Source organism: Carassius carassius, chromosome 14 (genome assembly GCF_963082965.1).
Source record: "Carassius carassius chromosome 14, fCarCar2.1, whole genome shotgun sequence".
Classification (NCBI taxonomy): Eukaryota; Metazoa; Chordata; class Actinopteri; order Cypriniformes; family Cyprinidae; genus Carassius; species Carassius carassius.
In genome coordinates this window covers 10,511,513-10,537,712 of record NC_081768.1, presented here as the reverse complement: position 1 = coordinate 10,537,712, position 26,200 = coordinate 10,511,513, and the positions used below count along the sequence as shown (strand labels likewise).

Sequence of the window (26,200 nt, the reverse complement as noted above, 5' to 3'; positions counted from 1 at the left end):
ACGTTTCTGAATTCGCATTAGTCACTCGACGTTAAGTTGTTTGTTGGGGAGAGGCGCTCACAGGCATCCCCGAGTCACTGCGCCACCTTTAGAAATTTCACTAGAACTGCAATAAAGAAGAGATGTTTTAATCTTTTTTTTTAACAATTGACTGACAACTGAACATTCCCATCATTACCTATGGAATTTATACTGACACGCTGAATATTTATTTGTCACAGCGGGAACCTTCTATTAGATACTGCATTGAATAGCTGATTTTTAATGTATTTTAAGCAAAATAATAAATAAATAAAAAATTAAGGAGGACAAAACCATCAATGGAACTGCAAGATTCAAAAAGAAAAAAAAAAAAGTAGTTTCTGCTAGGCAAAAAATACATTAATTAATTAGTAAATCATATAAAACAAACATGACATGAATATTTCTTTGTCCAGAGAACACAATGAGAGAAAAGGTACTTTAGTATCTGAACCTTCGACTTCAAATCTAGTTAACCTGTGACAACTTGCCCTAGTCTGCCCAATTCATCGAAGCACTGATTTGTTTAGCATTAACCATCAAGTCATAAAAATACATTATATAATGTCAATTGTTTTTTTGGACTCCTGTGGTCAGCAACGATTTCAATCTGAGAACTGTAAAAGCAAAAAGATAAAAGTAGCAACAGAAGTGGTTCTAGTTTAGAAAATCAGACATTTTAATATTTCAAAGTCATATCAATCACCATGGAAACAAACCTTCAGATGGGCTGGTCTGTGCAAAATACACCACATTCAAAACCACTGCTGCAAAACCAGACAAACCTGGAGAAAATCCCATATCTCCACAGGTATGGCTTCATTCATCTTGTTTACAGTGAAATATTTAATCCTATTTTAAATATTCAAACATTGTTTGTTTGTATAATAATACAGCACACAAAATCATCATACTTTCCTGTAATGAGGCAGGTAGACAGTAAAATCTAACTGAGTTCACTCAAATAATAAAAAGAAAAAAAATGTAAGCTGATTTAAATAGGTTGTGCTAAAAATTGGAGACTGAAAATAATTAAATAAAACCTACAACTAAGTCAAATGGAAAACAGCCAGACAAACTTGACTCCCCATTTAATCTGGGCATTAAAATAAGCTTTAGACTTTTACATGGTTTTGGCAATGCAGTCAGACCAACTGGCACATGCCTATCATACACACACACACACACACACACCAGTGTGCACATGCACACACACATTCATACACTCGTTCGCACCAGTAGCTGTGCAGTTAGTCCTCTGGAGTATATAGGAAGAGTTGAAGTGCATCAGTCTGTGGTGCTCATCCACCATACTTTAATTTAAAAGGCTCTAAAAGCAGGAGAGTGAAGCCAGATTCACTTCATCCTCTCTCCTGCTAGTTTCTATCACTCTCAGTTCATGTTATTTCACCAGGCCGATTTTCTTGGCCTCGGTTTCATAGATCAGAAGCCTCCACATTTTCACTATAAACACTTCTGCTTCCTCATCCAGTACCTGTAAGAAACACACCCATGACTATCCACACAGTAAAGGGGTGAATCTAACATTAACATGTCCAGGTCATAATTCAAAATGAAAAGAGAAAAATTTACTGGGTTTCTACAAAATGCTTAATTGTAATGAGAAATGTGCTTAATTGTTATGAAAATAAATATTACATTTGACTTGTATTATATAATATATTCTAAATATCATAGTCTACTATATAATATAATATAATATAATATAATATAATATAATATAATATAATATAATATAAAATAATATAATATAATATAATATAATATAATATAATATAATATAATATAATATAATATAATATAATATAATATAATATAATATAATATAATATAATATAAAAAGGGTGAAATGTGATACTGACATGACAGGTTTTGTGAGATTCACCCAATATTATTTTTTAGGAGAATGTGCAAATATCAATCCACTTTTAAAATGTGCTATTTACCATGGCAACATCATCCAGAATTCCATCTGGTGTGCTGTGAGCCATGACCTGAAACGAGACAAAACACATTAATACAAAGAATGGAAAACAGACAATATTCCCACTAAGATACAGAGAGAAAAAATAAACCTTTGAACAAACAAAGTCAACTAGTGTGGCTTCCTCTTCTCCAATGTATTCTATGATTTTCTTATTGATCCAGGGGCGGATCCTCCTGTCCATCAATGTCTGTGTGGGCAAAAGAGTCGTCAATACATTACATGCACATACGTATAAATAAACTGTTCAATATAAGATACGATATACAAATAAACAGCCATTTAAAGCAGTCAGACTAATAGCTTGTCTAATAGCTTTTCTCTCACTGTGTCCACCATGTTCCAGTCCAGTGGATAATTAAACAGCTCTTGTTTGACTGTGGGAATTTTCTCAATCAGACTCTTAATATGTTTTCGTTTCTCTTCTGTGTTTACACCAGGCCGTGACCCTGGGACCTCTGCTCCATCTAGGCTAAGGCCTCCCCTCTCATCCTCACTGTAGTCCAGAGGTACAAGCTTCCTCTTTTTGGGTGCTTCCTCCGCCTCCTCCTCATCAAACTTATTAAAGACGCTGTCCACCGCAGCAAGAGCCTTTCGTCTTCCTGCCTGGGGCAATTTAGGACTGCCTGCAGCACCTGAGAGACAAAAAGCAGTTTAAAACCATTTGATGAAAATGAGAAGAAAAACGTTCTGAAAAAAATTCTAAATACTGAATATCTTATCAATGTACACTACCATTCGACATTTAGAGTCGGTTTTTGTTTTGTTTTTAAAAAAGTCTCCTTTGCTCACCAAGGCTGTATTTATTTGATCAAAAATACAGTAAAAACAAAAATGTTGTGAAATATAATATTTTTTCCAATTTCATCTGTTTTCTATTTAAAAGTAATTTTTTTGATGAGAGTTCAAAAGAACAGAATTGATTTGAAATAGAAACCATTTGTAACATTATAAATGTTTCTACTGTCAATTTCGATCAATAATGCATCCTTGCTGTATTAATGTCTTTAAAAAAATAAAAGACTCCAAACCTTTGAATGGTGGTGTAAATAAAAATAGACTAAATAAAAACAGAATAAACAGACAAGACAGACAGATAGATAGAATTATGAAAAATTTAAGGATGAAATTCTGAAAAAATCTGAAATGAGTTGTTCAGTGGTTCAGGCTGAAGTAACTACAATTGAGATTTAAATGTTTAAAACAAGGGTCAGGGGTCAATCTCAACCATAATAATAAAGTAATTCCTATATTCATATTCCTGTATAAGAAATGCCTCACTAACCCTGAATTTTTTGCACATCAGCTCCAATGTTTTTGTCAAATCCTTACAGAAAAAATCATTCAAGTACCACACAAACCTAGTTTGAGACTGAGGCCTATTTTAGGCCTGAGCTCTTCTGTGGGCGGGGCCTCATGTGAAGTGTTCTCATGCAACGTGACGGCGTGTGGTGATTCGCTGCCAGGTGTGAGGGGCGTGGCATTGCCACTGGCTGAAGAGATAGATGGCGCCGATGGAACAGGCCTGAGTGTGGGCTTCAAGCATGGCTTGACCTCTCGGTCATCATCGTCCTCCTCTTCGTCTTCCTCTCGGTCTGTGATGTTATTGTCTGAGGAGTACGCCTCTTGCTCCACATCTTCTTTTCTCTGATTCTCCTCATGGGAGATGTGCAGCACCTCCTCGCTCTGCTCTTGCTTTAGAGGAGGCTGCCGCTGTTTCTCGGCCTCCTGCTCCATCTTTAAGGCAAAAAACAAAGTTAGACGCACAGACGCAAACGAATGCAGACATAAAAACACACACATTCGCACCCTCTGAAGTTCAGCATCAGGGTCTGGGTGTCCTTCTGCTAGGAGTCTCTGTCTGATCTCCTCCAACTCATCTTTCTCTCTTTTTCTGTCCCTCTCATCTAATTCCAGCTCTTTCTCTCTATCTCTCAATCGCTTCTGCAATGCACTGCCCCTGAGAGAGACAAAAAGAGAGCAAGACAAGAATTATAGACAGGGCAAAATAATGTATTTGAACACAGTAGCATATATGGGGTTTTCGTCAACTATGGTCTCATAAAATGATGAATTAAAAATACTTATATTTTGAGACCGTTTTCATAATCTTGAAGGGTAAAAACTACATTACTGTTATTCACCTACCTTGACATGTAAGTATTTGAATCATTTCACTGGGTTTGTACCTGTAGTATTTGGGATCATCTCTGTCATCATCATAATCCTCCAGAAACTCTTTCAGGCGCTTGGCTTCTTTAGTCTGCAGGCAATAAAAGTGTTTTATTGGAATAATTTTCTCTTGGAACTAATTAGGGCCAAGTCATATATTGACGAATTTGTAGCCACTAAGTTTCCTACAGAGTGTGTCATTAGACTAATTTCCTTCCTTGTACTATGACTCAAAAATATCAGACAAAAAGATGGCGAAAATGTTTTAGTAAAAATATATGTACTGTACACTACCGTTAAATGGCTTGGGTACAGAAATACTTTTTTTTTTTTTTTTGTAAGAAATTAATATTTTATATTCAGCAATAATGCATTAAATTGAAATAAAAGTTTCAAGTTACAAGAAAGACATGTATAGTCATATTACTTCTTGCATTACACAGTTTAAATCTATTCCGCTGCTTGAAATTATGGTGCGTCCAACTGAGGGAAAAAAAAAATGCATAGCAAAAAAAGGTTTTTACCTTTATGATCCTGTGTATAAATAGACTGATAGCTAATAGTTTTTATAAATGTATTCTTGCCATCTCTCTGTGCCTTTCCTCTTCCCTCTCAGTTTCTTTACTGTAATCCCTTGCTTTTTTCCTCTCTCTGATCTCCCAGTTCTTCAGGCGCTGTAAAAGACAATCACATCGGTTACAAGCACATCCCTGTTTGTCCTGCATTTGAGAATAAAAAAGGGCAGATGATCTAGAAGCCCGACACTACAGAGCAACAGAGATAGAAGCAGGGCTCTGGAATGGCACAAATTTTCTCTCACCAGCCTTTCTGCACTTTTATCAACCAAAACCTCATACATTAGTTTAACATGACCATTTAGAGTAGATCAGATTTTTGTGCAAAGTGCAAAGAGCAAGGAAATCCATGATTTTCCGTTATAATCATCTAACACAGTACATTTCTGATTCCAAACCTCCTGATAGGCTGCTTCTTTGTCACGCAGCTTCCTCTCCAGTTTCCGTCGCTCGTACGCCTCCTCCTCATCTTCCTCACGCTCTCGTTTCTTCTCTTCTCGACTCTTCTCCCTTCAAAACACAACGCGCCCACACACAACATTTATTCTGTACATTAGAAACTAGCAATTAAATTGCTTACAGAAGATAAAAAACACTTACAAAGGATATAGGGAAAGATTCTAGCTGAACATTTTAGAAATGTCTAAAATTTCTACTTTAGGAGACTAAACCCCATGAAATGAAATATTACAAATATTAACTTTATCTTACACCTTTAAAACCTTTTTTTCATATTTTATAATCTTTTTAATGTAAAATACATTATATTAATATTTTATTATGGACAGTTTTTGTTTTATTCACTCTTTTCATTCTTACTTTTAAAATTGTTGTATTTCTTTTAATTATTTGTAAACTGCCGTTTTGTGTGATCTGCACATTATGTCATATGAAGCAATATTAGAAACACTACTTGAAAGGTGCTATACAAATGAAGTTATTTTCATTTGTTTTTCCCAGATGCCCATACATTTCAAATGTGTATATAGCTGAATTTTCATTAGGACAGACATGCACTAAAAGCCACAAAATAATTCTGATTCTGTGATGTATTTTTAAATAACAGAACGGTTTTCACTACAAATGAATTAGGTAGTGTGAATTTTTTTCAAGTGAAACAGGAAATAATAAAAAAAGAAAGAAAGAAAATCTTGCACATTGTCATAGTTTGCACAACTTTATTAAGCAATATTCTGGTCAAAGTTTTTTTCAGGAAAAAAATACAGATGCTTGTACAGATTCATACAAACCTCGATCTGCTTCTGTCTTTACTGCGATCACGACTTCTCTCTTTCACCCGCTCTTTCTCCTTCGTTCGTTCTCGCTCTTTCTCTCGCTCCTTTTCTCTCTCCTTCTGTCTCTCTCTCTCCCGCTCCTTCTCTCTCTCCCGATCACGTCGTTCTTTCTCTCGCTCTCTCTCTTTGTCTCTTTCTCTCCTCTCTTTTTCAGTCTGCTCCCGTTCTCTCTCCTTCTCCTCCTCTAGTTTCTGCAGGGTTCCGGTGGGGAAAGAGAGATATTAGTTCATGTAAGTGTGAGAACACACATATAGAAGAAGGGCAAAGTTCCAGAATCTCCCTGGAAACAGAAAGAGTTTCAATAATGAAGCCAGTGTCTCAGTATGGTGAAAATCTCATGATTTCAACACTTACACTCAAATAGATATTCCTCTCCCACATAAAGTTTCATCCTTCTACACATGATTTTGGAGAAAACCATGAAAAAAACAAAAGCAAATAATTTTCATGGCAGGATAAAGAAGCCACACTGCACTACAGAGGCTTTCTATATGAATGATATGAAAAGACTACACATTTGTCTGTGGTAGATATCTCTTTGCTCAGAGATGGTTTCATTGCCAGGCCTTTAAAATAGGAAGGGTGGATTAGTTCACATACATACAAAATTACTTAAACATACTCACTACCAGAATTGCTCTGATACTAAAATAAATAAATATTTAAATAAATCTGTAGTCTGCACCAATATGAGTATAATATCAATTTCATTGCAACAGCAAAAGCAAATATATTTTATAAATTCACTGTGTTCAAACGTTTGGTGCTGGCGAGACTAATGTGTAAATGTGTTCTTTAAAAAATAAATTGTGTGGATATATGTATTATCTGTCAAATCGAGTAACCACAATTAATCACGTTTAAAATAAAAGTTTGTGTTAACACATTATGTGTGTGAACTGTGTATATTTATGTTTATATAAATGCACACACATACATGTATATATGTAAGAAATACGTGTAACATATATATTTATGTATAACAGAAATCATATGTATATATATATATATATATATATATATATATATATATATATATATATATATACATACATATATATATATATATACATACATATATATATATATATATATATATATATATATATATATATATATATATATACATATATATATATATATATATATATATATATATATATACATATATATATATATATATATATATATATATATATATATATATATATATATATTTATTTATATGTATGTGTATATGTATGTGATAAATAATGACAAAATAATGCACCGCAACAGATCTATTTGGCTGAATTTACACTTCAAAGGTATTCTTTGTCCATTCCTTTAAGACAAACTGACCCTTTACATGAATACCTCTTTAAGGCCATTTTGACCAAGACGTGACCATTCAGACTCAGACAAATGAACCGGTCACAGTCAGATAGTCATGGTGTACCAAACTGACTGACACTGCACTTCATGTTAGTATCGAACTTGTACATTCTTACTCCAAACAAACTCTGCGTATTTCTCTTATAATTCAACATCAGATTTTAAAGCGATGTTCATTATTTCCAATCACGGATTTATTTTTAAATCGGTTTTTGCAGAGATCCGTAAAACACTGTATCATCCAAATACATTCACTTTGGCAAAATGAATGAAATCAGAGAGGTGGAATCTCACCCAAGAGTCGTCTTCTGTTGTCCCTCAAGCCTCAGTCGCCCAACAAATACAAACAAATATAAATACAGACGCTGACCATGCAGAGACAGAGGTTACAGAAAACAACAATATCTAGTTTCAAATAGCTATGGCAATAGAAAAGATATTGTCTGCTTTAGGGAATGATTGATGAGGACAAGAACTCTCTGCTCCGAATGGTGAACGCTGTCAAAAGAGAGGAAATGCAAGAAAAAAAAGGGGGCGGAAATGACCATAAAGGAGCATGACCAAAAGATATGTACAAAAAAAGTGGGATTTAAAAGGTGAGGGACTTATGCTGAAATTTAGTTAGCCAAAAAAATTTATATGCAAAGTATATTTTTTAGTGAACTTACCTCTCAATAAACAATGACAACTAGTTTAGACAGTAGCTTTTATATTATTATTTTTATATCTCCTATTTTGAAAGGGTGGGGGGTCATAGATAATACCTTTTATGAATAATTTTTTCCACTTACACATTTAAATAGCCTGTCAAATCCCCATTTTCTACCCTCGCACTGACCCTTAGGGCTATTTTACTTCTGTCTCTGAAGTTATTAGTTTGTGGTCAGGTTCAAAATAGTTTTAAGTCTCAATAAGCTGGAATTAAATTGTTAAACAATTAGAGACCTTTTTAATCAGTCTGTTGCCATCATACAATCAAGCAGATCAAGGAAAATTTGATTCCTTATAATATGACTGCCTTAAAAACACAGATAAGAGCAAATTCTATTTGGAAAATATATCAGAGTTGTACTGTATTATTGTATTAAATGTGATGTAGAAAAAAAATCAACAGATAGAAACAGAGAGAAAGAGGGAATGGGACAAGAAAGAAATATGACTTCTTACCTGAGAACTCTTCAGCTTTGTGCGTGCTGTGGAAGGGCGCCCCCCTCAGACTGCAGTGAAAAATACTGCAGTGGTTATTCAGTACTGCATTTCTCACCAAAACCACGCTTTTACACAGAGGACTCACAAAGGTTCACTGAGCTCTGCCCACATAACTCCTTCCAAAAATATGGTTTATTGAGCAACTTCTGCTGAACGCACACACTCAGGATTACAGTTTGTCTCCTGAGATCAATACATCAAAGTGTGTTACATTTCAGCTGGTCTTTTTAACACTACAGCATCCTCGGGGCCACATTTCTGAGATTAAGAGCCAGTTGCACCTTTGCGGATCCTCCAGAAGGGGGCGCCCAAGATATGAATAATAGAAAAGGAAGCTCCTACTTACATCCTCTATTCCAGCAACTTTTTCCAAAGCTCTGAGATTCATCTTGCTTTAGTCACCATATGACCTCTACCGTAATGTTGGGGTTTAATGAACAGATTAGCTTTAGAGGGAGGTTTACAGTTTGTTCATGCACTTTTTGTGTGGTAAATCTAGCCTGAACTGGTCCTGCCCATCTGCTGCCATTGTTGCCACTCAGAGAAACAATCTAAGAAGCTTCAGCCATCTCTTTTCTATAATCATTCTTTCAGAGAACAGCTTCTAAAGTTGTTATCTGACAAATCTTTTGCATGGATGCTGCTAGGTGAAATAACACAACAAAAGAGGACTTATTTCTTCTAAGAAACGTGAACAATGTTGTTTCTTGGATGTAAAAAATTGCCTAAAATGGGCAGGATACCTCAAATTCCTACAGATTTATTTGTGTGAAGTTACTCTACTGAGGTGTAGTTTCAGTTATAATAATGTGAGTTTAGAGTACTCTAGATGTGGCCGTCTTCAGTCCACAGACTAGGCTAAGAAAAGGAGAAAGGGGAAAAAAAAGAAAGTACTGTGTTACCTTGTGTGTGTCTCTGAATTTGCTAATCTCTCTGGAAATCAGGTCTCGCTTGTCATCTTCCAGCTCCATGGCATTTATATCATCCTGGGGGGCAGGGATAGTAAAACTGATTAGACCACGTGAGCAGATCAATTAAATCTTAATAAATGACCTGTAAGAGCAATCATAAGATACATCTCACAAAGTAAAATTAAATTAAAAATGTCCCAGAATTTCAGTTAAGTCATTATGACAGGGCTGCTAGGTCAGTATGGCTACCATGTATGGCTACCATGGTGAGAGGAAAAATACCTCCTTCTTCTCTTTACGTTTCTTGCGTTGATGGGCTTCAGCGTCCTGTGAGGAGGCTGAGAGCTCGCTGGAGTATTCCCGGATCAGACTGTCTATGGCACCTTTCACCATCTGATCTCGCCGCTTCATCTCCTCGTCCAGAAGCTCTTCTTCCTCTTCATCTTTAGCCTCTTCTCCAGTCTGACGAGCCTGTATAGGGAATATGTATTTGTATGTGACAGACAGTTTACAAACTTCTTTTAAACTGGGACGTTCTCTGAGACTGACATGCACCAACAAACTCTTTGCATCAATGAAACAGGTAAGAAGCATTCACATGAAAGATGTGTTAATATTGATGTGGAGTACACTACCATTCAACAGTTTAGAATGTAATTTTTTTTTTTTTATTCTCTTATGTCTGAAAGTATCTTTTGCATAACACTTCATTTATTTAAACAAAAATACAATGAAAACAGTTATAAAGTTAAATATTACTTACATTTCTGTTTTAATATATTTGAAATACCGTAATTCCTCAAATAAAAACCGGTAGTCGAATAAACGCCGGGCCTCTGATAGTGGCTGGGGGCGTGGTCAACACTGACAAATAAAGGCCGGTCTTAAATAAAGGCTGGGGGAAAATTTGTGCAGCAGAGCCAGATAACGAAAGTACATGCCCACTGCCGGAGCGTTTCTCGTTCTCAAGTCAATAACCGGTAGCATCGGTTTTCGGATCACCAGTACACTGCACCGAGAACTGTTTCTGTCGGACGCGTCCGATTCGAGAACCGAGGAGTTAATCATACTGTGCCTGCGTGATTCAGCATGATGCAGATTGACCGAACTGATTCTTTTGGTGATTGATTCTGAACTGATTCTGTACTAATGTTATGATCTCTGTCCACTGGATGCTATCGTATAATATAAAACGGGTTATTTAAAACAATTACTTATCAAACAGATGGAATTAGAAATAAAGGCCTGCCTCTAATAAAAGCCTGTTACCTTCTGCAGTTCAGGTAAATAAAGGCCCCGGCTTTTATTTGAGGAATTACGGTATATAATTTATTCCTGTGACATCAGCAGCCATTATTCAAGTCTTCAGTGTCACATGATCTTTCAGACATTTACATTACATTTTATTACATTCACATTTATTCATTTAGCAGATGCTTTTATCCAAAGCGACTTACAAATGAGGACAGTGGAAGCAATCAAAAACAACAAAGAGAGCAATGATATATAAGTGCTATAACAAGTCTCAGTTAGGTTAACACAGTACACATGGTTTTTTTTGGTGTACCCCATTTTGTCTCCTCTGACTGGCCTTCCAGGTATCCAGCTGAGCTTTGGTCTTTGCGTCCACTTTCACAAGTAACTTCTTGTCACCCACTTGCAGCTCATGAAGCAGTCGGAGAGCTCTCAGCGTGGACTCAGGCTCTTTGTACTCACAGAAACCAAAAGCTGCACATAAAAAAACACATAAAAATTTATGAAGTTCAAAACATTGGGCCAGACAGTTGCGACAGATGACACAAATTTAGGCAGCTGAAGGTCTTTTTTTTAAAACATATTCCTGTTTGCCTGAGACAGCCCATGTTATCAAATAATAGCACAATCCTGGATAGAGATCCTTAAAAATATCTAAACTGCTGGGCCTAAAGTAGTCAAACTAAATGTGAAAATATAAAGTAAAAAGATTGTATTGCTAGAACTTAGACAAGCCCAGGTATTAGGTAATGCAATATATCACGGTAATGAATATGCATGAAATTGTTATCGTAGGTACTTCGAAATATGTGAATAATTATATATTATAAATTTAGAATTTGGAATGCATTTTACAAATTTTCCAATCAACTGGTAAAAATGCACAACTCTGCTGTATGCTGCTTGAAAGATTGTGTGCTCTGATGTAAACAAGCATGCATGAGAAGCACATGGAGGAACACGTGAGAGACACGTGTAATGAAAGCACATTCACTCTCTGACAGCAGATGGCGCTAAACAGCAGAACATGCAGCAGTTATCCTGGAAACCCCATAAATAAAGCAACTTCGCTACTTTCTAAAACGTATTTAAATAGATTTAAATAGCCATTCAAATTTGTGTATTTGCTATGATGTTCATCACAGTGCCAAATAATTAAGTATTTAGACTAAATAGGCTTTTTTTTTCTAACTTTTTTATTTTTATTTTAATCTGGACTACAACATGCCCTAGATATTGTTTGAACGTTTTTTGATTCTTTATTGTTAATTCACACTTCACATTAGGGCTTCATTAGTTAACTTTAGTTAATTCATTAGTTAACATAAACTGGCAACGAAAAACTCTTCGGAACATTCATTAATCTTAGGTATTCCAATATTTAATAACACAATGTTAAAATCTAAAGTTGCAACTGTATTATTTAATGAGCTAACATGAACTAAATGTTTTTTTAACTGAGATTAATAACTTCTGTAGCAAATGTAGCTATTGCTCATTGTGAATGTTAATGGTTAACTAATGTGGTCTTATTGTAAAGTGATACCTATCGATCCTTATAGTTCTTTTGCACTTCTTTGTAAAACTTTTAAATTTATATATATTTGTGTATTGCTTTATTGTATTTAAATGTTAAGTTATTTTAGTTATAAGAAAAAAGATATTTAACCTGTTATACTGTATTGTGACCACTTTTTTTAAACTAAATTTCAATACCGTGATAATACCATATACTGTGATAAAAGCATTAGCAATTAATCGCAACAGGAAAATATGATACCGGCATATCCCTACTAGAACTTACCAATAGCATCTTTGTCAATAACAATGGACTACAAAAGACTGACACACTATGCACTGATGATTATTATAATCTTTCTTTATACCTTGCAATTTTCCAGAAGCCCCCTGGACTCTTTTCCAGCTGAGGACTAAACCACATTTCTGCAGAAGAGAGGAAAATGTATTTTGTGACAAGCTGACAATGAAAACATTCTAGCTAACATAACACCAACATTCCCATGAACATCAAGTCAAATAAAGAACGTGTTAATCAACTTAAGACGAACATTTAAATTCTGTCCTTATTAACTCACCCTCATATTTCTCAAAACTCACATAAACTTCCAAACAAAAGTGAGAATATTTTTGATCAGCGCACATACATCGAGCACATCAATCAGCAACAAACCTCATTGGTTCTCATGCGTCAAGTAAATCAGTTTGAATTTTCGGTAACAACTGATGTGCTCTATGAGATAAGAGTGAGTAAAAGATGACAGAATTTTACTTCTGGAGAGAACTAATTCTATACATATAATGTGTCTAAAAGATTTAATATTACTGTGCAGATAAAAGATGTAGAATAAATTCCAAACACTCACTGCCAATAACTGCCGCACCAACATGTCAGAGGCCTTTTCTGAGATGTTTCCCACAAACACTGTGGTGGTCGGTCCTGTGTTGTTTCCCGTACCTTCCTCCGAGTCCTTGTTACGGGTGCCAATGAAGTCCTTAGGCAGCTTCTGAACCATTGGCACTGCAGTTTGTACCAAAACCTGCAGCATATTTCAGGAACAAACAGTAAAGTACAACTGCACAGAGTATAATAAACACAAACTAACAGATCCATGCATCTGCATTTGGATGCATAACAGGCTTGCAAGCTTATTATTTTAAATGGTCAGCAATGAAGCACAAGAAATTCTGGTATATTCTCTGTATTTAGGATCTGTGTATAGCACATAGCCTACAATCATTACGCATATATGGCACATTGTAAAACTTGATTTTCTTGGAAATATTCCAGGAAATTATTCTCAGGCTGGTAACAGGGTTAATATTCAAATCTAATGAAGGAAACAAAAGAAAGAAGTTTTTTTGCATACCGCTGGAGGAGTCGTCATCATTCCCACAGGGACTGGGATTATCGGATTTGCTAAGGAAAAAATACAAATAAACAAATATTAAGAACTTCAATGTCAATATATATGAATGTACATATTTCTTATCTTCATGACGTACCTGTAGGAACAGTGGTGGGAAACCCAGCAAACTGTGTGGGGGAGATGCCAGGGGGCAACTGGGCCATCTGGTTCAGATGAGGGAATGACATGTCTGATGATACACCGATCTGTCAGGGAGATTTATATCAGTTTCAAAGAGCGTTTAGTCATACAAAATCATGTTCATCAAAATCAAAATCATCTTAACTGATTTCACCCTGGGTATAATATGAATCATACGAATCAACATCCATTGCATCCACAACACATCTATATATTATATTATACCCTAATTGAATAAAGAGGCCGGCTGGAAAATAAAGATATTTTCTCTGCATTTCCTATATTATTGATTAGGACTCACCAAATCCGATTTTGTATCAACTCCGCTATAAATAATAAGACCCCCTATCCGCTACAGGAATGGATATATAACGCCACGTTCAGTAAAATATTTAATGTTTCTCTTATGATTTGGTCATGCGTTCCTCTGATAATAAAGAGCATCCATAGAAAATCCAAAAAAAATATCGTCCGCGACAAGAATGGCAATTCAGCGTGAAACTGCTGGTAAAGATGGGCGGGGCTTAGTGAGCTAGTATGGATGAGGGGTTAACAATGTCGGATTCAAAATTCGTTTAAATTAATTATTTTATTTTAATACCGTTTTTAGATTGATAATGGGCTCAGTATAATACAAACATCCGGAGATTTGAATGTGATCGAATTGAGAATTCGGCATGTTGAGCCAGCATGCGTCCACTAGAGGAATTTAACTTTTCTGCATAGGCAAAATACTAAATGCATTCCGCCCAACGAAAAAATATCTCCGGAAATGCTTTGATATGCATCAAACAACATCACATTAATGCTTACAGCGCCACCAACCGTCCAGCTGACTTTCTTTTTACAGAAAAAAGTATACTATTTCAAAAATGCAATATTATCGCCCAAATAATGCATTACCAAGGCAGTCTGACATAAACACAAATTCAAAATGACATGAAATACAAAATATGGTCATGTAACTATGTCATATGAATGAATGTGATAGCAGCGAAACCTTGTAAAAAACCTAAAAATAAAAACACCACCAGATGGAGCCAAAGTACAGAGAAATATGCCTCCATTTAGAACCAGGGGGAAAAAAGTGAAATTTAGTATTTTTTTTCATGTCATTACATTGTTTAGAGCATAAGAAAAAAATATAAAAAATAACATTTTTGAACAATTCTATTTTATTCACATTTTATGCTATGTCTTCTGTTGAGGACACAAGGTCTCTTAAAAAGTATAATAAATTTAAAAACAATTATTTTAAATTGTAATAATATATATATATATATAATTCAGCTTTGCATCACAGAAATAAATGATAATTGAAAGTATAATAAATTTAAAAACAATTATTTTAAATTGTAATAATATATCACAATATTACATTTTTTTCTGTATTTTTGATCAAATAAATGCAGGCTTGATGAGCAGAAGAAACTTCTTTCAAAAACATTAAAAATAGTAATGTTTCCAAACTTTTGGTCTGTACTGTATATATATATATATATCCATTTTGCTGCCATTATAATATAATATAAAACATTACAATATAAAATTTCTGTAATCTAGAGCCTACCAGTCAACAGTTTTATTAACAGTAAGATTTTTAATGTTTTTAAAGAAGTCTCTGCTGTTCACCAAGCCTGAATTTATTTGATCCAGAATACAGCAAAAGCAGTACTATTGTGAAATATTTTTACTATTTAAAAAATGTTTTCTATTTGAATATATTTTAAAATGTAATTTATTCCTGTGATCCAAGCTGTATTTTCAGCATCATTACTCCAGTCTTCAGTGTCTCATCCTTCAGAAATCATTCTAATATGCTGATTATCATTATTTAAAACATATGAGTAAATTTTTTCAGTATTCTTTGATGAATAGAAGGATCCAAAGATCAGCATTTATTTGAAATAAAAAGCTTTTGCAACAACACTATATCATTCAAAAGCTTCGAGTCAGTATAATTTTTTTTTTTGGATTCTTAAAATTGATCAAAAGTAATGATAAAGACGTCATTTTACGAAAGATTTCTATTTCATATTAATGCTGTTCTTCTGAACTTTTTATTCATCAAAGAAACCTGAAAAAAATCTATTCCGCTGTTTTCAACATTATCATAATAAGTGTTTTTATTTTTTTTTTATTTTTTTTATTTTTTTTGGGAGCAGCAAATCAGAATAGCAGAATTATTTCTGTGAACGGAGTAATGATGCTTAAAATTCAGCTTTGAAATCTCAATAAATTACATTTTGAAATATATTCAAATGGAAATCAGTTATTTTAAATAGGCTAGTAAAATATTTCAAAATTTTATTGTTTTGTTTTGCTGTACTTTGGATCAAATAAATGCAGGCTTGGTGAACAGAAGAGACTTCTTTAAAAAACATTAACAAGCTTACTGTTCAAAAACTTTTGATTGGTAGTGTATAGGCAACTTACAATTTTTATATAATTTCAAGCTTTGAATTGGCTTAGAAATCTATAACTTCTGGACAATAACAAATAATAAAAAAATTATCACATAATAAGGCAGAATAGTTTTTATACTGTAACAGCACTGCATTGTTCATATACTTATTTATCACATATTTATTTATCAACTGCTGGAGATGACTTGAAAACCCATATTGTCGCAATCGTATGTTTAATGTGTTCGTGTTTCCAAAAGTGTCTGTTTTTCTGAGAAAATAACTGTTTTCATACAGCAATAGCTGGACAACGTTGTCATATTAGGAGTTTCCTGGTATGAATTTCTGCGTGAGGGCGCCCTCCAGTTTTGAGTATGAATGAAACACACACTGCATGAGAGTTTAGCGCTCCGTGATGTTCATCTCGCCTTCTGGGTCCGAATAAAATCTCTGGTCATGTGCAGACTGTCCTGTCTCTTTGAGTTTAGATCCATATTTATTCACACCAGCTCTTGAAAACCTCTATGCGAACACACTTGACCGAAAAAGTGAATATTTGAATATTGAATATGTAGTTATGTTTATAAATCACCTCTTTGCATTTGCTAGTGCATATAAACACTGAAATTAGGCCAGCGTTGTCAACAACTAGCTTCACCTCATCATAACGGTATTCCAGACATTTCTATATAACATAAATATTCAGTCAAGTTGCCATGCTATGGACACTGGATCTGTTTTGATCCACTGTATATGTAAGATGGGAATTTGTTGACGAGACATTAGGCAAGCCAAATAACACATGCAGTCGGCAGTGCAGAGATGGAAATTTCCAACACCACAAAAAAGGCACCCCATCTCTCACGCCACTCATGCGGCCAAAACCACGCTCATCGAAACAAACCCACGCAGGCGGAGCTTCTGATTGGCTGGAAGGGAGGTGTGTCATCGGGTGTGACGCAGGTTTGTCTGCTCTATGAATAGAAAAACGTGGTTCACGCCCGTCCACGCCGCACTGAGCGGACGAGGCTGTCTAAAACAATTGGATGCTGGAGGACTGTTAGATTTTGGGGGGCTGTCTTGAGATTTGACCCAAAGTGTGTGGCTTTGAGCTCTACCTCCCGCTATTCACCAACTCATGAATATGAATTAAGTGGCAGACTTCCGTCGTTGCAGATTCAACAGCCAGTCTTGAGCCAGAAGAATAGAAGCCACATCGGGCAACAGACTATTCATTTGCGAAAACCTTCCGCTGAGTTTTTGCATTTTATTTCAGACCTCTCCGGTTGAGTCAGCATGGCCTTGAGAGGACCACTGTCTAGATTACTGAGATCCACGCTGAGTTCATCCCAGCAGAACCGGTCGCAATCTGTTGCCATTTTGGGAGCTCCGTTTTCCAAAGGACAGGTAAGAGTTATAGATTTATCTAGCTAGAACTCACATAAACTCCCTGATGTATGGTTTAGTGATATGACGGTATTTGTACGATTTTCACTCAGAAAAGGAGAGGGGTGGAACATGGACCCAAAGCCATCCGGGATGCGGGCTTGGTGGAGAGACTTTCGAGTCTCGGTAAGTACATCAATATTTATGTATCTCTCTAGATATAGGAAGATAACGTTAGATTTATAGATTTTTAAGACTCTAAATACTTCGAGGGGAAAATTACATACATACATATATATATATATATATATATATATATATATATATATATATATATATATATATATATATATATATATATATATATATATATATATGTGTGTGTGTGTGTGTGTGTGTGTGTGTGTGTGTGTATAATATCAAGGGATAATTCACTCAAATATGAAAATTCTGTCATCATGGATGTATCCTCCAAAGGATGGGAACTGACCGCTTAAGTAACCGTTCACTTATTGCATCATTTTTCGATGCATTTAAAATTGCATGGTAACCAAGTGAGGTTGTCATCCTGCTTATTAAATCATTTTGTATAGAAGTCCTGCATGTTTGAAACAAGAAGGTAAATCTATTAGACTTTAACTAAGCGTGAACATTTTCGTTTTTCGGAGGTGAACTATCTTTTTAAATACATTAGTGGCGGGCGCTGGGTTATCTGTTACATCATCCAACGGTCCAAACGTGAATTAATTTACAATGACACTTCACAATCTGTTTTATGTAGCAATAATAGTTTGGCTGTAGTATTTTATGACTGGAATACTGTAAGTGAAAGCGTTACGGTCAATGAATAAATTGTGAATGTTGTCCTTTCTGCAGTGAGAGAGAAAAGGAGGGTAGATTACAGTATGTTCGAGTCACTGCTGTTCCTCCACACATTCAGAGAAGCTATGAGACGACCTGCCGAGGCACATAACAATAGGGTATTATCATTCACAATAGACTTTAGTGGAGATGGCGCAGTAGGGAACTTGCATAATGTAGCAAACGCATTTATTCAAAGCAGCGTTTAATTCAGGAACGATATATGGGCCCATTCGCACAGAACGCTGATTTTCCATTGTCTTTTTCTAGGTAAAAAAAAACACGACTGTCAACTGTTAAATAATGTGTCTCTGGAACTTAAGTTACAAGTATTTTATCTTACCTGCATCTTGCGTTCAGTAAGCACATGGTTTTATAGAACAACACCGAGGTACATTAGTTAGAAGTGAAACAAAAAATTCTAGAATTCCTCAGAAAGAGTGCGCAGAGACGAGATAACAGAAAGAGGGAGAGGGGGGATCATATGTTTAATGGATTTCTTAATGTTTGTGCCATTACGATTGTATTGAGAATACAGTTTCAGATGAGCTGACTCAAGCTGCAGACATGTAGAAAAAAAAGGGGAGAAAAAGATGTGTAGTAATGCAGGCAGATGTTATTTTGGGTCGCTCCAGCTTGTCAGAAATGAATTTGATGAAGTCATGGGATTTCTGCTGTGGATTAACCGCTGCCTGTAAACCCTGTAACAAAAGCCCCGGGACGGGTGGCTTCAAATTACAGGAGAACATTCGTGGTATTTCATTACAAGTTTCCATAATTAATTATTTCTTATGAACTAAATAAACAATGAATGTGGCATGCATTATTTTTTTCTTCACGGAAAGAATGAGGTGGAAAGAAAAAACTTCCTCTGTCTACAGTAGTCACGACGACAGCAATGTTTTGGGCAGAATGCAAAAGAGAAGAAGAGAATACACAAATCAGAATTCAAAACAGTGCTTATTTCTTTCAGTTATAATCATTCATGCATTAAAAGGTCATGTATGCGAAATATTCTATTCCACAAACGACTGTAGTTTTCCCTTAGTATAATAATTGTTATTATACCGTTATTATACCGCATTGATATGCGAAAAAGAGCATTTCACTTAATTTTGAGGTGTATCTGTCCGTGCCATTGACTGTAAAAAAGCACGCGAGCATCCACATTACCGTCACGCCTAACGGCTACTGCTTTTACAAATAGTAAAAATTAAATAACAGAAAAGAAGGCGTAATTCGTCTTTAAAGCCAAATGCTTCAGAGTCATCACATTCCATAATTACTAGTTGGAATGTGCAAGTCACTTCGTCAGTCTCGCCTGCAGTCAGTCAGCTGTTGTTAATCACATTAACATCGAGCAGAGCGCAGGCTTGCTTTACGTAACTCCTCGTTCTCCGTGTAATGCGATAGTTCCTGCTATCTTAAGCCTAAGATTTTTTCCGTCGGCGGTTGTGAACGAATGATTTATGACACAACCTCGAAGACCCCGTTTCACCTTAGCTGTGGAGGATTTTGCCGTATTATCGCTGAAAATCGGGCACTGTGTGTGTATTGTTGCATTAGCTTTTTTTTTTTTTTGTACAGCCGTTTAATTGTTTTTTTTTTTTTATATATTTCTATATATATATATACACACACACACACAAGCTAGTGATGCAATGATTATTTACTTTAACACTACTTTATCAGGAGCTTAGCAGGCACCACGTGTTTCTAGTTGTGAAAATAACCATAGCACCTTATATGGCAAGCATTCTAGACCAAACTATATCAGCGCTTACCTTATCCAATGCAACAAATATAGATATGCCTTGCTCTCTTCACCAACTGTTGATTGTAAACGTCTTGCAAATCATGTTAAGGCTTTCCATCAATTTCACAAAAGAGCTGTAATTTAATATATTCACTCACAAGATGAAAAAACAAATGGTTGAGCAAGTACTGCACATGAACTTGAAGTTTTCAAATGCAGTTAAGTCAACACAAACTTACTTAACACTTACCTCTGTCTTAGCTTATGATGATCATCCATCATGCTTCTATCATGGCCAACTCCTTTATTCCCTCATTGTTTGCTTGTACATCTAGTATTTTAAATACACATATTAAACTTTAACTGGGCCACAGTGTTCAGTCTATTCCTGTTAAGAGGCCACTAGATGGTATGCAAGTCCATCATTGGTCATTTAAAATCTGATGAGTAATTCAACACTGTCACGAAGTCACCGCGGCTGGTCTGGTTCTGTCATCCTGGGCCCCATCAGCTGTTTAGACCTTCATCAGTGTCCACCTATGGGGGTTCCTACCTACATTTCTATATGACATTACATGGTCAGATTCATGCTGGGATTCGGTGACATATCTGTGACCTGTCAACCAAACAGTCTTCGAAAGAAGCATGTGCTTGGTCAGAGTAGGCAGAAAGTGTGGAAGCTTTAAGACCAATGTTCATATAAAATAGTCATGTGAAGAAAACCTTGATATGTCATTAGTTTATTTATATGTCCTGTCTTCTTGTAGACTACGCTGTGCATGATTTTGGAGACCTGACCTTCAAGCATCTGGAAAAAGATGAGCACTTCATGCACGTGCCGTTCCCACGCACAGTTGGACATGCCAATCAGCTGCTGTCGGGAGCTGTGAGCGGTGCAGTGGGGGCAGGACACACCTGCATCATGCTGGGGGGAGACCATAGGTACACTATTTTCTTTCTTTATCTAAAGTCTTAAAGTTAAAAAAAATACAAAAATACACACTTTTATCTACAAACCCTTTTATCTTGGTGTATATTTATGAGTGCTTATAATTAGTTACTTATTCCACTAGTCTTTTGGCACAAGCACAAATGAATGTTGTAGCCCTCAGCTAAACTTAGTCCAGCTTTATGACTTGGTTTTTGAAAGTTGAAGGCTTAAGACTCTTAAGAAGTCTTCTTAAGACACAAGAAGCTGTTTGTATTTCCAGCTAGCTTAATCTAAAAATTCTGACAAATGAAAAAATTCAATGTAATCTAAAACTGTGTTGAATTTGTTCTATTAAAAGCCTAAATCATCAAACATTAACATTTGTAATGCTTTTGTCCCTGCAGCTTGGCGATTGGTTCAGTAGAAGGTCATGCTCAGCAGTGCCCTGACCTGTGTCTGATATGGGTGGACGCTCACGCAGATATCAACACTCCTCTGACGTCACCTTCTGGAAACCTCCACGGCCAGTCTGTAGCATTCTTACTCAAGGACCTGCAGAACAAGGTGATTAGCATTCATGCACAAAATTACATCAACAGTTAAAAGAAATGTTGATATCATAGCATCTCTGACATGATTCCTCTTTGCTTGTACATGAATTTTCCACCTACAAGTAATTTGGCTCCAGAAAACCATATAGAACTTCTAAATCCATTATCTTCTGCTTTCTTACCTGCAGATGCCAGAAGTTCCTGGATTTTCCTGGATGAAGCCCTTCCTGTCTGCCAGAGATCTGGTCTACATTGGCCTCAGAGATGTGGATCCAGGCGAGCAGTAAGCACACTATGTTCTGTCATCCAGGATTTGGCACCTTGTTGCCTGTTCTCTAAAGCCTATGCTACTAAATCACCAATTGTGACAATCCATAGGCTATTTATACAAGTGACATTACCTGTAACCACCAAGAGGGCACAAAATCAAATGTTTATGATGAAGTCAACATGATACAAAGACTAAATCAGACACAATTCAGTGATGAATCCACTATAATGCTTAAACTATGTGTAATGCTTATATAATGAGAAAGAGAAAACAGCATCGCTTTTTTATTGTACTAACCAATTTTGATTTTATTGCTCTCTCTCAGTATAATCCTGAAGACCCTGGGAATCCAATATTTCTCCATGCGGGATATAGACAGAATGGGCATTCAGAGGGTAATGGAGGTCACTTTGGATCACCTCTTGGCAAGGTATAGTGATATTGCGAAAAACATACACACTTATTAACTAGTAGTGCTGCTTCTGTAAACAACCAGCAGGGAATTGCATGTTGCTGTTTATTCTCCATGTAGTCCTCCTGTGTGCTATTGAACTTTGTAAATGGGGCAGTGTAGTTTTCTGGAGAGCTCACAAGTGGCTTGTTTAATGTCATCTTTAAATACAATGTAGCACATCTCTGTTTAATCTGTGTATACTACATCACAATCAAACAACTTATGTAATTGGTCACTGTTATTTTTATTTTATTTTTAAATCAGGAAACAAAGGCCAATCCATCTCAGCTTTGACATTGATGCATTTGACCCGTCCCTGGCTCCCGCCACTGGAACTCCTGTTAATGGAGGATTGACCTATAGAGAGGGCATCTATGTAACAGAGGAGATCCATAACACAGGTACAGATTTTCACATAACGGATGACTTTGGAATGAAATAAATCCTATGATGCTAGTATGTTTTGTTTCGTTCTACGCAGGTTTACTCTCTGTTATGGATGTGGTTGAAGTGAACCCCACTCTAGGAGCGACACCTGAGGCTGTGGAGGCAACAACTAGCCTAGCTGTTGATGTCATTGCATCTGCTCTCGGACAGACACGCGAAGGTGCACATGTCGCCTTCCCAAAGATTCCAGAGCCAAAAGAGGACACCGAGCTGCGGCTTTAGAGTACAAGATATTCATTGAGGACTTTGACAAACTTTGCATTCCAAAGTCTAAAAGAATGACACTGAAGGGTTTGCAGAGACTGAGCACCAGACTAAAGATTTAATTTGAAGGTTACTGTAGTCTTGGTCAACAAAATTGTCACCTCACTGGTGAAGTGCTGCTATGAGCACATGGGTGAGATTTATTTTATTATACCTACGACTAATTTTGCTTTGGCTAAAAAAGAGCTGAGATCTGGATTCTCTATGCAGAAATAAAAAAAAAATTTTAACATTTGTCAGCTGTTAAGGGATTAGCGGGTAACCCTGATTATTCTCTGGGATTTACTGCAGGAAAAAATGATCTAAAAGCAAGTTTGCTTAACATATTTTTTGCAGGCTGAGGTGACTCTTTACTGTGGTGGACTGATTGATTTTCCTTTAATTTGGAACATGTTTGCACTTTTGGACCATAACTGTATTTTATTGTATTTCTATGTTTGTTTGTTTTTGTATAGTAGGAATGCTTTTACTGGCTAATTTAATCCAACAGTTTTGGTTAGGTTGAAACTGAGTTATCTTTTTTAAATAGCGCATTTGAAGTAAGTTATTTTAGTAATTTTCATGTCTATTTAAATAAACCTTTGAAAAATCAAGTATGGATGCATTTTGTACACCTTTTCAGAGCTGAATTTACCACCAGTATCTTCTTAGGGAACGGTAGTCTGATTTGTCACATTTTTCCGTTTCATTAAAAATGTTTTGTTGCAATAAACAAATGTACTGGAGACAGACTTTGACTCATCTTTGATTCGTTAGATTGACAAATGATAACATTCACGAATAATCTTAACCCTAAAATAATTCTTAAATATAATCCAAAACTTCTTGTTTGTTAGTTCATATCCACTTGATCTAATATTTATATGAAAATAAAATATACATACAGATATACATGGAACACATGTACAGTGGAAATAATTTAATAAGAACAATTTAATAAGACATGATTTATTAATTTTTTTCAGAAATAATGTAAAGTGTAAAATTAATTCAAAATTTTAAGGAATTTCAGTTGTGGCTATACCATGATAGTAGAACAATGTTTTACAAAATAACTAAACAAAAAGCCTACATCACTGAAAACAGTAACCACTAGTATGAAGAAATATTACAACAAAACTTTCTGAAGGTTACAGCAGTCAGAAATTAGGAAGTGTAGAGGACCTTGTGTTAAATCAGGGGTTTTCAAACTGTGGGTCGCGACCCACTTGTGGGTCACAGAATGGAACAAGGTGGGTCGCACAAAGTCACTTGGCTGCAGCTAAATTTGCGTTTCAATGACACACACACACACAGTTCAGTCTAGGGCTGCACGAAAGTGACGAGTGGGAACGGTGCGAGGCCGGTGGAGTGATTGGAATTGAGCGACACCTGCTCGACTCACCAGTCTCGAGAACCACGGAGGAGATCGGAAGGATACAAAAGAGGAGCGTCCGTCTCCCCGGCAACTCACTCCAGCCCACCGCCTCGAGCATCCTCCTTCGCCCTACTCGATGGCACTGCGGATTCACCTCAGTGCCGAGGGATCTTCGGCAGCGCGTCCCTCCTTCCTCCCAGGCTTCGGCACCAGTCTAACACATTAAAAACTTCTCAATCACGGGAAGGAGGAGGCGGGAACCGGGAACCCACTCGTCACAATGATATAGCCCACCAACATTAATAAGGACTGCAATATCCTTAGTGTGATTTTCGAATTGCAATTAAGTCCGCGTGCTTTGCGTGTTTTGAAGCGCGGGCGCGCACGAGTTGTAATAACAGTGAAGGTCTCAGAGCAATGTCATTAAAAGGTTCAATCGGTCCGCATTATTAAAAGAGAAAAACTTGCTCACTTCAATACACTATATTCCGCATGAGATTGCATACACCAGAAAACAAATGTTACGAAAACGGTTTCAGGTAGGCCATGTTCATTCATTTCTATCGTCCGTTTGAGCTCTGTGCACTTTTTTCGTTCGGGAAACGGTTTGTAAAAAGCATTTCACATGTACAGGGTGAGCAGTGCACAAACGCAGGGTTAATTGTAACACTACAAGATTTAAACATTTCCACATAACAAAATGCACAAAAAAATAATGCAATACTCCTTGACGTATCATCTCTTTTTAGAGAAAAATTTGCCAAAGTTCAGAAATCTTTTGAAGATATTGCTGAACATTAATTTAACCATTGCTAAAATAAATTTCTGCCTGAACTTAATGTCATCCAGTTTTTTTTTTTTTTGTTTATTTAAAACGAGACACATGTTTATTATTATTTTTTACCTATTTCACAATTATTTTAATCTCCAAACAGTTTTAGATAGTTCTGCTTTGCTTCTTATGCTTTTTCTAAAAAAAGTGTTGGATTGTGCTCCGTTCTCACCGACACACACGGAAGGATCGTGAATGCATTTTCTGCAACAAAACACAGCAGCGCAGATTACAGTTCACTGGAGTGAGCCTGTTTAACGTTTTTATGGACACTACATATTCTAAAGTCTGTAAACAAAAATTAAAACTTAAATATTAATAGTGATTTTTTTCAGGTGTAGGCCTACTCTAAAATAAAAAGTTTTTTTTTCTTAAATACTTCATTTCTGTCATCAAACTTTTAAGTAAGATTAGGCTTAAAGTAATATCAACCTTTTTTTTCCTCAAATATTGTGGTGGGTCATGAAATAGATTACACTTGTCTAGGTGGGTCGTGGAATGGAAAAGTTTGGGAACCACTGTGTTAAATGACTTCAGCACATCTGTGGCCGCAGGACATAGTTTCTCACACTGTGCTGGTGTAAACTTGGACCACTTTTCTTCCAATCTCTTCCAGAGTGTGGTGAGTGTAATGGGCTTCTTCGCCATAAGTTTGTCACCAAACATTTCCCAGGCATTTTCAGTTGGGTTAAGATCAGGACTCTTAGTCTGGGCTGGCCATTTCATTATTTTAATCCTTTCAGCTTCACAGAACTACTTTACCCTGCATGAAAATTGCAGGCTTATTGGGTCATGAACACA

General features: G+C 36.0%; 2 protein-coding genes across 2 annotated transcripts; one reads left to right on the top strand and one right to left on the bottom strand.

The window, feature by feature from the left end:
* Positions 1-676: 676 nt before the first annotated feature.
* On the bottom strand, positions 677-18,900 carry rbm25a (RNA binding motif protein 25a). Its single transcript, XM_059566013.1, has 18 exons — positions 18,880-18,900; positions 13,841-13,949; positions 13,705-13,754; positions 13,201-13,374; positions 12,703-12,760; positions 11,130-11,290; positions 9,845-10,033; positions 9,554-9,637; positions 6,024-6,259; positions 5,172-5,283; positions 4,783-4,872; positions 4,216-4,289; positions 3,836-3,986; positions 3,388-3,763; positions 2,354-2,661; positions 2,118-2,216; positions 1,989-2,036; positions 677-1,516 (listed from the first exon to the last, which is right to left on the bottom strand). The coding sequence occupies exons 1-18, from the start codon at positions 18,883-18,885 to the stop codon at positions 1,424-1,426; spliced, it is 2,418 nt and encodes an 805-aa protein (XP_059421996.1). The 5' UTR covers positions 18,886-18,900; the 3' UTR covers positions 677-1,423.
* On the top strand, positions 17,281-23,935 carry LOC132156931 (arginase-2, mitochondrial-like). The gene is made up of 8 exons (XM_059566015.1): positions 17,281-17,696; positions 17,789-17,861; positions 21,060-21,234; positions 21,628-21,787; positions 21,963-22,057; positions 22,371-22,475; positions 22,764-22,900; positions 22,981-23,935. Exons 1-8 carry the CDS (start codon positions 17,586-17,588, stop codon positions 23,166-23,168), a joined length of 1,044 nt encoding a protein of 347 aa, XP_059421998.1. The 5' UTR covers positions 17,281-17,585; the 3' UTR covers positions 23,169-23,935.
* The last annotated feature ends 2,265 nt before the right edge of the window (positions 23,936-26,200 follow it).

Excerpts from the sequence above, each read along its gene's own strand:
- LOC132156931 (XM_059566015.1), top strand. The coding sequence starts at position 17,586 with ATGGCCTTGAGAGGACCACTGTCTAGATTACTGAGATCCACGCTGAGT. Across the intron at positions 17,697-17,788 it reads CTCCGTTTTCCAAAGGACAG|AAAAGGAGAGGGGTGGAACA; the intron begins GTAAGAGTTATA and ends ATTTTCACTCAG. Across the intron at positions 22,901-22,980 it reads AGAGGAGATCCATAACACAG|GTTTACTCTCTGTTATGGAT; the intron begins GTACAGATTTTC and ends CGTTCTACGCAG.
- rbm25a (XM_059566013.1), bottom strand. Across the intron at positions 13,755-13,840 it reads TCCCACCACTGTTCCTACAG|CAAATCCGATAATCCCAGTC; the intron begins GTACGTCATGAA and ends TTTTTTCCTTAG. Across the intron at positions 1,517-1,988 it reads TTCTGGATGATGTTGCCATG|GTACTGGATGAGGAAGCAGA; the intron begins GTAAATAGCACA and ends TGTTTCTTACAG.